Source organism: Sarcophilus harrisii, chromosome 2, assembly GCF_902635505.1.
Source record: "Sarcophilus harrisii chromosome 2, mSarHar1.11, whole genome shotgun sequence".
NCBI classification, from domain to species: domain Eukaryota; kingdom Metazoa; phylum Chordata; class Mammalia; order Dasyuromorphia; family Dasyuridae; genus Sarcophilus; species Sarcophilus harrisii.
Genome location: NC_045427.1, coordinates 53,671,734 through 53,686,052, shown reverse-complemented (window position 1 = coordinate 53,686,052; position 14,319 = coordinate 53,671,734). Strand labels below are relative to the sequence as shown.

General features: G+C 33.1%; 1 protein-coding gene across 4 annotated transcripts in view; it reads left to right on the top strand.

Annotated features, from left to right (window-relative positions):
• Nucleotides 1–7,962, top strand: part of USP10 (ubiquitin specific peptidase 10) — a 69,466-nt gene extending 61,504 nt beyond the window's left edge. For 3 of the 4 annotated variants that reach the window (XM_031950190.1, XM_031950187.1, XM_031950189.1), the window contains 3 exons: nt 2,893–3,037; nt 5,164–5,229; nt 6,899–7,086. In XM_031950190.1, the coding sequence (XP_031806050.1) occupies nt 2,893–3,037; nt 5,164–5,229; nt 6,899–7,086 (399 nt within the window). Of the gene's footprint in view, nt 1–2,892; nt 3,038–5,163; nt 5,230–6,898 lie in introns of all 4 variants that reach the window. The other variant, XM_031950186.1, reaches the window with a different exon arrangement.
• Nucleotides 7,963–14,319: the final 6,357 nt, after the last annotated feature.

The following is a 14,319-nucleotide window of genomic DNA, read 5'->3' as shown; positions in this document are numbered from 1 at the left end:
TTTCTTATTTTACACTATTTGTTTCATGAATGCATATGTTCTAGCCAAAGTGAACCATTCATTAGCTGTTAAATAGTATCATCTTTTGATGTTTTCTTGAATTTTTTGTATTCAAAAATCAGAGAGACCCGAGTTCAAATCTATCCTTGGATACTAGTTTTGTGACCTTGGACAACTCGCTTAACTACTGTCTGTATTTGCCTCTCTTTCCCTATAGGTTCTCATATAAAATAGAGATTATAATAGTACCTACTTTCCAGAATTTTTGTGGGAATTGAATGAGATAATACATGCAAAGCACTTTGCAAATCTTAAAATGCTATATAAATGCTAGTATCATCATTATTGTCCCTGTTATTCCTACAGATCTTGCCCAGATACATTATCTCTGTCAAATAAAATCTCTTTTTGAAATAGATCAAATATAATTTTTTACACTAAGGTATTCTAGATGTTCCCAATGGAAACTGTGGTAGGGTAGAGCGACATAATACACATGCATATATGTCTGTATATTTGTGAAAGTATATGTATGTAGGCACAGATGCATACATATACATACAATATGCTCTCTATATTGTTATGCCTATATCTACATATGTACACATTATATACATATATATGAAACATACACATGTTTATATGAAATAATTTTATCCCTAGTCAATTTTTTCTATAGCACTTTGGTTCTTTCTCATACTATTTGTTATTGTGTCATATTCTCCATTAGTAAGACTGTAAGGTCCTTTATGGTATGGTAGTTTTTTTGTCTCTGAGCCTGGAGTAGGGTCAAATATAAATGGTTCCTTGCAGACCGCATCACATACTGACTTAAAAAATCAGAGATAACATTATTTATGATGTAGTTCTTTTTATTTTGTTAAGTATTTCCCATTTACATTACATCTGAATAAATAATGTACTTTACACTTTAAAATAGTTATTTCTTAAAGTAAGAATCTGAAACCCATTGTAGAATTAGAACTGTATTTGAAAACACCATTTTCATTTTAGTTACAAACTGTAACTTGAAATTTATATTGCTGTTGAATTGTTGTTCTGTCATGTTGATTCTTTGTGACTCTTTTGGGGGTTTTCTTGTAAAAGATACCAGAGTGGTTTGCCATTTCCTTCTCCATTTCATTTGACAGATGAGGAAACTCGGGCAAATAGAGTTAAGTGACTTGTTCAGGGTCACACAGTTACTAAATGTCTGAGACCAGATTTGAACTCAGAAGAATCTTCCTGATTCCAGGCCTAGCACTCTATCCACTGCACTACCTATCTGCCCTCTGAAATTCATGAGACTCAGTGAAAACATGAAAAACTCAATAAGAAAGAGTTCAGCATAAAATAATTTAATTTATAGAATAAAAGAAATGTCTGTAAAAAGTAATTTGCTTCCAAAATATGGGATAGACATTGAAACCAGTCTTTCAGAGAATATAACTTTCGTGGTACTTGATTATCATAGTCTCACTTTTTACTAACTGGTAAAAATAAATTAATTAATATTTTCCATTGGTCAGCATATCTTTGTTAAGCATCTCTTATGTGTAAGACAGTATGCCTCTGATGAAACACAAAATCTCAATCTTGAGAGTCTCCCATAGGGTAGGTATTAGCTGTGTACAGAAGTTAATTAGCAAGAAAGATAACTGGTGATAGATGTTAAATGAATAGCCTTTTCCTCTTAGCACTTAATATCTTTAAAAGATTTTGTTTAGAGTTTTGCATTGTGGTCATATGAAAGTTTCTTTTATTTAGATAGTACCACCTAAAATTTTTAGTAAAGTTTTGATCAAAATAAAATGAGAAAGCAGAAAAATCATTTTAAAATTATTGAATATGATAGGAATATAAAAATATAACTGGAATATGATAGGTGTATCTTAGAGAGAAATGTGATACCCAGTCAAGTACAGAAGTAGCACACATTATTAGACCTAGAAGGCCCGGCCCAGGTGCACCTCAGACTATCCAGTCCAACTCTCAATTTACAGAGAAGTGATTCCCCCAAGTAACTGTATGCAGCTGGTGGCCGAGCTGTGACTCCATCCATCACATATCCTGCTTCATTTTCCTCTCCTTCCAGTCACCTTTTGCTCATTTTAACAAGAATAATTGTTTATGAAGAGTAACATGCAGAAGTATGCATGAGAGTGGTTTTAATAGTCGAGTCCTGCCTATGACGTGACCCCAGGCACATTCCCAGCAGAACCCAGCACCCTCAAATGTCAGGGCAGATGACAGGAGCCTGCTGGCAGCTCCTAGGCCAAAGAAGTCACAGTTTCAATAAAAAGAAGAGAGAGGGGAGGGAGAGACAGAGAAAGATTCACACCTTTTTTCTGTGGAAATTCTCCCCTACAAGTTCAGCCATGTGGTGTTCTTTTGGCTCTACCAGAAGTCAGGGTCCAAATCATTTGTGGCATGTGGATTTCTGGAAAAGCTTAGAGTATGAAACTTAGAGAAAATGTAAGAGAGTGACACTAGGTCAGAGCACATGGGTATCATTGGAGAATCTGCCCTGCTCTGCGGGAGCTTTTTGTTTACCCCAGGTTGGCTGTAGCATGATGAATTCTTCAGCCATAGTCATGTTGGAAGACTGTCCCCTCTGGGTCTGTGGGGTTAAAGGAAAAATCAGATCATGGGAGTGTTGAGAAGTAGTCAACTTCTTATTAACAAAGAGAATCGTCAGTCACTCACTCTCTGTAATTCCTGTTGGTTTCAGTTTTCAGTTACTTTACTTCTCTCAAACTCATTGCCCATGGCTACTGAAGCCAGGAGAGGGATCATTTCCCACCTCATTTCACAGGAGGTGGGTCAGTTAGCAAGTAGGTGTTTTGTGCTTTCAGACAACCGCGATGTATTCATGTGCCCTCTGTTTCTTAGGTTGAGATTAGTCGGAGAGTGACCCTGGAAAAGCTCCCCCCTGTTCTTGTTCTACACCTCAAACGGTTTGTGTATGAGAAGACTGGTGGATGTCAAAAGCTTATTAAAAATATCGAGTATCCTGTGGACTTGGAGATTAGCAGAGGTAATATTCAATAAGGGAAACAGTTTTTTTAATTTTTTAAAAAATATGCTACTTTAAAGATAATTAATTTAAGACCTTGGGTTTGACCCTTTCATGTTAACATTGAAAAAAGTTATATTTTTTAAAAATTGTGTTAGATTTTCACAGAAACATTCTGACTGAATGTTATATATTTTTGAATACTGGATATTGTCTAGAGGAAGATTGGTGGGTATAAGTTGTATCAAAGAGGAAAAAATTTAGCTTCATAAACCACAATCTACTTTTTTTTTTTTTTTTGGCTTTGAAAAAGTAGAGGATTGGATTAGGGAAATGCCTAGTTATTTATCATTATGCTATATTGATTTTTTTTACTATAATCTTGTGCTTTCTTGGGTAAAAAACTTGAGAATTTTATATTAATCTTATTTTACTGATTTTATTCTGGTGGCAAGTTAATTTTGGAAAAGTTGTGTGTTTTTAACTTTGTGTGTTATTGTCATTCATTGTTTAGATTTTATTTTTATGTTATTATGGCCATTAAACATGGAATTTAGTAATTTTCAACTTTAGGATAACTTCTGATACTATCCCTATTTGATTATTCTACATCTAAGGAGCCTCTGCTGAACTTTTCTTTTGATGCCTTATGATTAGGATAACTCTGGTTTTTGAAATCTCTGCCAGTTGTTGAAGTTTTAATTGCCCCTACCAAGCTTCCATTTTGGGTGTGCCATCTGAGAGCACCAGACTATCCAAGTTCAGTCTCATTACTGAAGAGTTAGTCATGCTTGTTCACAAAGCCAGTCTGTTAGACTGAAACCCCTTTGCACTTTATGTCAGTAAAGGGGAAAGTAAAAGCACATGTGGTTTGAAATATACTAAATCCAGTTTGAAGTAAAGTTGCATGATAGAGGTAAAGATAATAGGGTATTCTGGTTAAGTGAATGCAAAGCAGTTGCTTAGTGAACTCTGTTCTTGGGGAGTTTTCATAGTAAGTATAGCTATAGTGACGAATCTAGGAATTTTTAGTCCATTAACCAAAATAATCATTTGTTAGTTTCCATGTATTTTAAAAGACATCTAAGAACATTACAGAGTTAGAGTTGTCCTGATGACTTTATTAGCTAATAAATACGCATCTAGGTAGAAAAATAAAAATTTCCCCAAAGAGTCTTGCTAGAAGAATGCATGAAGAATCAGTAGAATCTTCAAGATATATTTTCCAGAAGAAAACTTTGAGTGCAGTTATACAAATGTAAAGGTGAATTCTGGCAATGTATGGGGCATTTGGAAAAGACGATAGATTTAAACCTGAAGTTGCTTTGGGGTCATCTAATTAGAAGAAAAATGAAGACATGACCTTAAATCCCACTCAGAACACAATTACAGAAGTAATAGCAGAAAGTTTTAGTGCATTACTTTTTACATGATGTCCAGCAATAAGTAAACCTGGTTGACATCTTAGATTTAATATTGCTTTTACTGAGGGCCTAAGTAGACTCAGAGTAGGTGTGCTTTATGACATGAAGACAATTTCTGAAGTGACATTTCCTTTTGGCAGTCTGAATAGCGATTCTTGAGGAGGCAGATCTATGATTTTGTTTTGTTTTGTTTTCCTAGCATGGACTTAATAATTCACTCTGGTGCACATTTCTTGATGTTTTAGTTAACTGGTAACCATTTTTTAAAAGTTGAAAAAAACTTCACTATTGCTGTATTAAGCAGAAATACTTTGGTCATGGCCCAATTGTTAAACCACTTGAAAAATTTTACAGTTTTATGAAATACAACATAGTATTTCCACTCCCTCTGTTTTTGTCTACTTGAATTTTTTATTTCCTTCTCAGGTTATTTTTACCTTATTTCTAAGTCTGATTTTTCTTGTGCAACAAAATAACTGTATGGTTATATATACATATATTGGATTTAACATATACTTTAACATATTTAACATGTATGGGTCTACCTGCCATCTGGGGGAGGAGAGTGGAAAGAAGGAGGGGAAAAGTGGGAATAGAAGGTTTTGCAAGGGTGGTCTCCAGTGTTTTTTTTATTTATATTGAATTCTTGACGACTTTCTAATATTGTATTTAATGTTCAGAAATCTTCCAGTGCCTTAGAATTGCTGGTATTTTGTTTTTCAGAGCTCCTTTCTCCAGGTGTAAAAAATAAAAATTTTAAAGGTCACAGAAACTACCGACTTTTTGCAGGTATGTAAGTATGTATAGTGTATTCAACAATAAAGTTTTTATAATTATATTGTTAAGGAATCACTAAGTTGAATAATACTTCACCTGGAAGATACTGTTATACGGAATGTACTGTCATCTGGAAAACCTAGGTTTTCATAATTTGATGATGATTTTTTGCTCTGAACTAGGTCCAAAAGAGAACTTATCTCAAAATTAGAATTGTTGTGATCATTTGGCCATGTGAGACAGTTGCAGGTTTTTATGGGGTGATAGACTTCTGTAAAGAGGACTTTGCAGGTGACAAATGCTTAACTGTAGGATGGATGGATAAATATAATGTGGCCTTTGATATGAATATTCTCTACTTTCAGGGAGCTTATCTTCTAGTGAAGGAAAATAAGGCAGATGCTAGAAAGCAAAGGGTGGGGTCACATGGGATATGGTAAAGGGAGTAATGTGAAGATTCAGATCCTACAAAAGGGGAAACTCACCTCTCAGAGCTGGGGAAACTCAGAATGGAAGGATGGTAATTAGGAAGCACAGCATGATGTGGGAGTGAGTGAAAACTTTTTATAATAGACGTTAGTGGAGGAATGAGCAAAATTGGCCTTAAATTGTAGTTGCCATTACCATACCTGATACCATGATAAAGCAAAAACAGTGCCAAAAAGCCCCACAATTCTTAAACTCAATTTGGTGTGTGTATTTTTACAGAGATGAATCTGAATTTGAACATGCTTTCCTAGCACAGAGGAATGAGTGGTAATCACCAGTCTTTAGGCCAACTTAGACTTTTAAACACAAGTTCATGCAAGCATTTCAGGGTTGGCTTTTCTGATAGTTTATTGGATTTTACTATATTATTCATATTCTTGCCTAATCCCTTTTCTGACCAATTCTCATTTGTGAAAGTACTGTCCAACACTCATCTCTGTAGTTTGATAAGGCATAGGACAAAGTAGGTGAAAGCATGCCATAAATACACACATGACCACAATTATCTGAACACTGTGCTTTATATTGTTTGAGTTTACTGTTACAGGTTTGATTTGTAACTAATAGTTAAAGGCAATCGTAGTTGTAGATGAAATCTGGTTAGGATGAAGATTTGTATTCCTAAAATAACAGATCAGCTAAATGAGAGTTCTGTCTGTCCAATAGTGTTACAGACAAACATTTTGTATCACTGTTCTTTCCTGAGATTTCATATTTGAGGATAAAAATATCTACTTAATTAAATATTCTGGTTAAAAGATTTGTAAACTTCTAGATTTAGAACTGGAAGAGAGATTAGAAGTTATCTAGGCTAACGCCCTCATTGTCCAAATGAGCAAACATCTAGAGATGTTATATGGCCACATAACAAAAGCTGAGATTTGATCCTTGGTCTTCAAAACTCCCAATCCAGCCTTTCTATTCTAATTAGTATTTTGTGGTAGTTGTTTTGTTTGTTTTTTTCAATTTTGAGAAGGGGGGAAAAGAGATTTCCTCTTGTAAATGTATTGAAGTATTAAGTAGTAGACATCTTCATTAATTAAGGCATCTTGTTTTGAGGCAGAAAATTCTTGTACAGAAATTTTTATTTTGACTACTTGCCCAGATCCTATAAAGGATTTGTAAATTGAGAAATTTTTCTTGTGCTTGAAGAGAGAAATGCTATAGCTTAACAGTCTTTCTTTTTTTACAGTGGTCTATCATCATGGAAACAGTGCAACTGGTGGTCATTATACTACAGATGTCTTCCAAATTGGTCTAAATGGCTGGTTACGTATTGATGACCAGGCAGTCAAAGTGATAACCCAGTATCAGGTGGTGAAGCCTTCTGCTGAACGCACAGCCTACCTCCTGTACTATCGCCGAGTTGACCTGCTCTAAAACTTTTCTCTGTGCTGTGTGTGCAAGATACCTGCTTTCTAGAATACCAACTCTTACTAACTTTTTTTCCTCTCTCTAATGGCTCTATTGAGTGAAACTTTATTTCTCCTTTGCAACTGTGGGATAGAATGGAAAAGAAATTAACTCCCTTGGAGTTTGTACACAGCATAGTTTATGTTGATTTTTTAACTTCCAAATCAAAATCATTTGGTTGAAAGACTGTTGCTTGATTTAAAAAATACAAAAGCCCCTTTATTTCTGAATAATGCTGATTTCCTGTGGTAATAAAGGGGGATTTGCATCTAATTCCCAATTTAATTGCCTAGTAGAAGAAATCCTGCACCAGCAACAAAACTTGTGAATTTCTGTGAGAATGAATTTTATCTTTCCTTGTAAAAGTGAAAAACTTTTTAAAACACCTTCTCCTCCCTACCTACCCCCTTTAGTTTTTGATAAAGGATAAAAATATGAGCCAGTTCTTAGAGGAGAAAGTTCTTACTTTGAAAGAAAATGTACAGAAAGAACAAAAAATAAAGTTGCTGGTTCTAAATAGGAAAAGAATTTTTAATAATTATGCGATGGGAAACTGCTGAAGTATACATTGCAGATCAAATATTTGGAGTTAAGATGTTAGGCTAAATATAGATGGGTGATTATAACTTTATTGCTATTAAAGATTTCAAACTGCATTTATGCTTCTGTGTACACAAGATTTAAAAATGGGCAAAATAATGAAAGTTGATATTTCTTTGTCTGCTTTGTTTAATTTTGCTGTCTGCTCTTCTCTAATGTTGAGTTTCTAATTGTACACAGTTTAGTGATATCTAGAAATATAAAGTTGTCACCCATCAATAAAAATCACAAAGTTGGTTTAAAGAGGTGCGTGTTTCTTTGAATATAAGCGCCTTACCTCAATATTCATTTTGAGAATTGTGTAAATTGGTGTAAAATGAACACTGGACCTAGTCTAAAAATAACTCACTTCTTGAATGTTTTGAAGTTTATGGGGTATTGTAATACTTTATAAAATAGGCAGGGCAAGAATTCTTCCCATTTTATAGATGGAAAAACTAAGACTAAGATATTAAGTGACTTTCCTAAGATCTCACATTAAATAAATGGTAGATCTTGTTTCTTGTTTATAAAAAAGCCTGACTAGAACTCAAAACAAATACTTTTCACTACAGTCAGTGGGATTTGGGTAAATGAAGGCACAAGAGTATTATATAAAATGTACTTTTTTTAAAAATCTGAGCTTAAATGTAAATTATTTATTTAAAATAAATCTTAAAGAACTACTTTAGCCTGGAGTCCCATAGGTGGGATTAAATCCTGAGTTGTCACCATCAAATAGTAGTTTGAGAATAAAAGAAGGAAAGGGGGACATGATAATTATGTATCATTATTACATGATGATGTAATGTAATAATTACATGAACATCCCCATCTCCCAGTAGCCGTCAGCATCTTCGGCTTCTCATACAAATATAGACTTTAGTTAATTGTTAGACCATGGTCCTGAATTTTTTTAAAAGGCCTGTGAAAATCCTTTGTGATGACCTGCAAACATTTTCAAATGTAGTCTGAATTAAAATGTAATTGGGAAATACTTAGCAAAACACGAATCTAAAATCTCAATAATGTTATGTTTTAAAACTAAGTCAATATGTGACCCACAGAGATCAAATTAGTGGCCTGTTTTTCTCATTGGAAAAAAATTGTGAGCAGATACAATTCAAATTCAACACTGGTAGCCAATTTGGGTTCTTTCCTGAATGATGCGTCATTCAGTTCCTTAAAACTTAAGGATTGTATGGTTCTTAGAAGTCAAATTACTTGTAAGGAAAGTAGCTCTGCCAAAGATTATGTAAAATATAATTTTGAAGTACCTTATTAAAACACAAATTCAGTTATATGTGCTAAATCTGTTTCTCATGGTTGTTGTGGTATAGAGTACATGTTATCTTGTGTAATCTAAATGTAGTTTTTGTCCCTAAAGTCTCAGTATTATGGATAGTTGTTTGGTTTTCTTTATCTTTCTCCCTTCTGAGATTTCATTCATGGCATTATCTTCCCAAGATTCCTGAATTTCAGCTAGTTAGTGATTGTTAGTGAATCAACCATTATTTATGTACCTGTGTATGTGTACATTTGCACACAGCTAGGTGCATAACCTGTGGGAAACGGATCCAGGATGAGACCTTTTCAAATAGATTTAAATATAAAAATTGTTTCCTAAGGTATTGATCTTGCCCCCAAAAGTCATTTTAATTTTAAAACTTCAAATATCACTTTCTGGGAGGAAGAAATGTTGGGAATTTAAGAGTAATAAATAAGTTCAAGTGTTATCAAATTCTAATTAATATATTTATTGTTGTTGCCATCCCTAGATGTATCTAGGCATTAGTTTTGCCATTTAGTAGTCAATAGATTAACTTTTCTCTTAGTTTCCTGTATAGAAAGGCTCTTCCTACAAGAGAAATAAGGCTAGTATTAATAGGAGTTTTGAAATTATTTCCTTCCCACCAGTGATCTGGATTGCATTACTATCTATCCCTTAGTCTATTTATTTTTTGTTTGAAATATTGATCCAGGATTTTTTAAAGTCATAAAGTTCATTCAACTAGTAGAAGCAGCAAAATGGTTGATAATCATAAACTACTTAACTTTAAACATATTATATATTTTTTAGAATTGGATATGCTTTTCTGGTCATCCTGATAATGAAATATGTGTTCAATTGCTAAAAAGCCAACAGAGCTTAGAAATATCTTGAATGGGTAGGTTAGAATTAAGAATTAGCCACAGATGATTGCCAAGTGGATAATTGGCCAACTTGATTAAGAATTGATTGCCTAATGAATTGTTGTACCAGAGGTCCTCAAAGTGTGGAGCCTGGAATCCAAGAGACACTTTCAAGGGATCTTCAAGTTAAAACTATTCTTACTAATACTAATGTATTGATAGAACTTACAGAAGAAAAAGTTCTTTGGGGTCTTCAATTTTTAAATGTATAAAGAGATCCTGAGACCAAAAAGTTTGAGTACTATCAGTTCATACATTCCAATACTTGATAGCATTTCAGTCTTGTTCAGTACATCCAGATAAAAGACTTCCAAGATCCCAGAAGTAAATTGTTAACCTAGTGTAAACCTTTTCATATTGGTCATTTCCTTGTTTTGCACTCAGAATGTGAGATTGCATTCCCATGACAGTAAATTACATTCTCATCTTCTATGAGTTCAAAGGGATGCTATGTATGTGACAGAATTATTTTTCTTTAATATTTAAATTCTTACTGAAAAGAAAGCGTTTCAGTGCATTTTGCACATTTTACAATATAGTTCTACTCTGTAGTAAGAGTCTGATGAAGTATCTACGTTGAAATGATTATCAGCTCACAAAAAAAGCAGACACAATATTTTATTTCTTTTCCAGAAAAGGGCTTAGATGTTTTTTTTTAAAGGGGGGGAAGGAGGAGAAAGGATAATCTCTACACTTGTGCACAGGAGGTGCTCTTTTCTCTCTACCTGTCCTGTTTAATGAAATCAAATGCTTTGTTGTTTCCACGGAGGCAGGGACACTGTCTTTTTTGTTTATGAGTTGTTGACTGTTTTATGACAATACATGGATACTAGTGAATATGAATATGTATTTGTATTTTCATTGGTTTAAGAAAAACCTGTGTGCCTAGTAAAGTAGGCTGTTGAAAAGTAAAATATTTAATAGTTAATTTAAACTTTCAAATCAGTTTAATTATTCATTGTGTAATAGCTGAAGGAAACTTTACCATCATTAAAGCTGCAATGAAACAGAAGTATGTAATTCCTGTAAGTCTCTATTTGACATCAACTCACTTCAACCACTTGAAAAGAGAAAAATTCACTCAACTGGTGGTTTGGTTTCGTGTGGTTTGACTTACCTGTTGTTGGCTGCAAATGAGTTTGCCCATTGGATTTTTCTCTATTGAATCGACTAAATAAAAGAATGTATTTTGGAGAGTGTGTAGTTTACTTCCATATCTATCAGTAAATGGTAAATTAAGCTTCTTTGGGTAGATTTGTTATGAACTTGATAAATTTTTAACATTTTCTTGGGGAAATGTTAATATATGATTGTCAGTAAATAACATCAGAAGAGGGCTAAAAAATGCAGCAATTTATTTTTGAAGATAAGGATAGAAACAGATAATTTGCTATAGCAAATGGTAGGTAGAGATCATCTGGTCCAAATGCCTCATTTTACCAATAGGTAAATGAAATGAAAATGAAAAGTAGAGATTACTCTTGTTTAGTCCTATGTCTCACACAATATTGGGAGTTAACAATACACTCTTTACCCCCAACAGAGGTTCAAAGATGATGGTCCCAAGGTTACACAGCAGATTTATCTAGATCCCTTGATTTTCAGTCCATTGTTTTTTATTGTATTCAGAGGCCAGACTAGTGTAATATAGTGGAAAGAGGCCATAGATCTAAAGCCAAATCCAAGCTTTGTTACTAATTCTACCTGTGATTCTGGGAAAGTCACTTCTGTGATCCCCAATTTCCTCCTTTTTATAGTAGATGACTGTACTCTTTCCTTTGATGCATTCTCGTATACTGAGTTCACTATGAAGTCAGAAATGTCATTTGAAATTATTTTGAGAACACAAATAACATTTCAACAGCCTATTTGTTCATTGAAAAACACATCACATAATGGATGTGAATGACAGTGATGTTGCTTTAGTATTTTCATTTTTAAAAATTATCTTTAGCAAGTATTTAATAATTTTGTAATTTATTTTGTGACATTTAGAACAAATTAATTTGATTAATAGCATAGCACTATAAACCTTTTATTTGTAGGGATTTCAAAACAAAATATAGCTGTCTTTTGGACATAAGGAATTAAATTGTTTTTTGGAAAAATTTTGACACCATCACTGCAATATTTTTTTAAATTAATATCCTGTAAAGTAATATATGAAACCTCTACCTATCCTCTCAATGAAACTTATAACTGTGGTAAGTACTTAATTTTGTATGGAATATGAATTTTGAATTTGCATTTTGGTTTGCATTTGAGATCCAAGATTGTTTATATTCCTGTTTTAACCAATTCCTCCTTTTGTATGCTGTGATCATGGTTCAGGATCACGAGGTGCGGTGTAAGTGCTTATTTACTAAATATGCTATTTTGTCAGAATAGTCTTTTACAGCTGAAAATGTCCATGCAATCAACTCCCAAGTTATATTTTAAGTCCTTGTATTTACATTAAAGATAATTTAAACTACCTTGGCTACTGGGCTGTTTAATTTATTGGGGGTGGGGGAGTGTGTATTCATATATATATATATATATATATTTTATATACTGTTTATTAAAGTTTATTAACTTTTCTCACACTAACCCAGTGAAATTAGTAATTTGTAATGTTACCCCTATTTTATTGAGGAAAATAAAGTTTACAAAAGTGATGAGGCAGCAAAGAATTCCAGGTTTGGAGTTAGATCAATAGAATTAAATATCCTAATCTGCCACCTAGTACCTTTGTGACCTCAAATCATTGCCCTTCTTGGTCTTCACTTTAATCAAGTATAATTGAGTTGTATCATATGACCTCTGAGGCCCTTTCCAGCTTCATATTTGTGTCTTTTTTTTTTTTTTTTAATCCTGTGAGGTCATTTAACCATGTCCAGTTCTCCTGCAATGTGAGTGGCTTATATGATTCTGTTGAATTCTTGATCTATGATATGACTTGCCTAATTAGTAGACTTGAGATTTAATTCAGGACAGGATGAAATTGAACAGTGGGGTCAAGCTCAAAAAGAACTGCATCCCTGCAGCAGCATATTGACTTAGAAAACATTGTTGTATTATATATTTATTTATTTTGTTATGCATTTTCCTATCTCAGCATGATTCAGGCCAAAATGGGGGTGGTTGGAGCTTATTTGCTGCCTGATTTGACACTAGTTGACTACAATTAGTGTCTTGGGTTCCTTCCACTGTTTATGAGACTTGTGATTGTAAAGTTAATTATAAGTAATTGTATTTTCCCTTTGGGGCCCTTTGCAAATTTAAAAGATGTTTATCTTATTTTCTATGCTTAATTTTATTATATGCCACCTTTTAAATGACTTATTTGTTTCTAATATCCTTAATAAATAAGGATTTCCATTGACATAGATTTATATTAAATAGTGATTAAGCTACCAACATTTTGGTAATCTTTACATGTCAGATCTGGGTCCCTCCATTTGGACTTTTTTTTTTTTTTCTTTTGAGAATTCTATTAAATTTTCAAAGAATTCATGCATACATTGCACAAATTATTCTCAAAAACAACAAAAAAAGTGTTCTAGACTTTTACACTTTAGTGAAACAAATATGGTTCTAATATCTAAACCAAGGAGGAATAATCAGTGAATATTCAAACATTTTTAAGACTAACAATTTCTCAAAAAGCATGATAAAATATAGCATCTTTTACTCAAAATACAAATTAAAGGCATATAAGGCTTTTTTTTTTTAAAAAAAGTAAAACCAAAAGCAAACATAATATATAATGGAGAAATATTAGAAGCTTTCTCACTGAATATAGGGATAATAAAGCAAGGCTGTGTCCCCTCTTACCTCTATCTGATAAAGCTTAAACATTAATAACAGCAATCAGGAAGGCCTAAACATAAGCAAAGAGAAGTTAAACCTAGTAATTTAGTTAGAAAATAAGAGTTGGTGAAGAAACATGTAATTTTGGCAGTGTTGCAGACTACCAAATAAAATTTTAAAAATCAACAGTATTTCTATAATAAAATATGAGAGGTAATAATTGGAAAGGAAAGTTCCACTCAAAATTAACTACATAATGAATAAAGCATTTGGGATTCATTTTTATCAAAATCCATTCAGTGCCTTTTGTAGGTTCAGTTACAAACCCACCCATCCCTTAAAGAAATAATGAATAAGTAGAGAAAGTGAATGTTCCTTGGATGGACCTTCCATATTTGAAACCTGTAATGGGCCAGAATTCTGGAGAAATATATTTGAAACAAGGATTCTTACAAGATGTTAACTCAATTGAATTGATAAGGCAATGGTTATCTAGTTTAGCATGTGAGTTCTCCAGTTCAGTATGATTGATTTAATCCTACAACAAGGTGTTAACTCAGTAGAATTAGGATGATTTTCTAGTTTACAATTTTACAAATTGATACCTATTCTATGAGATTGACACCTAAGATGATG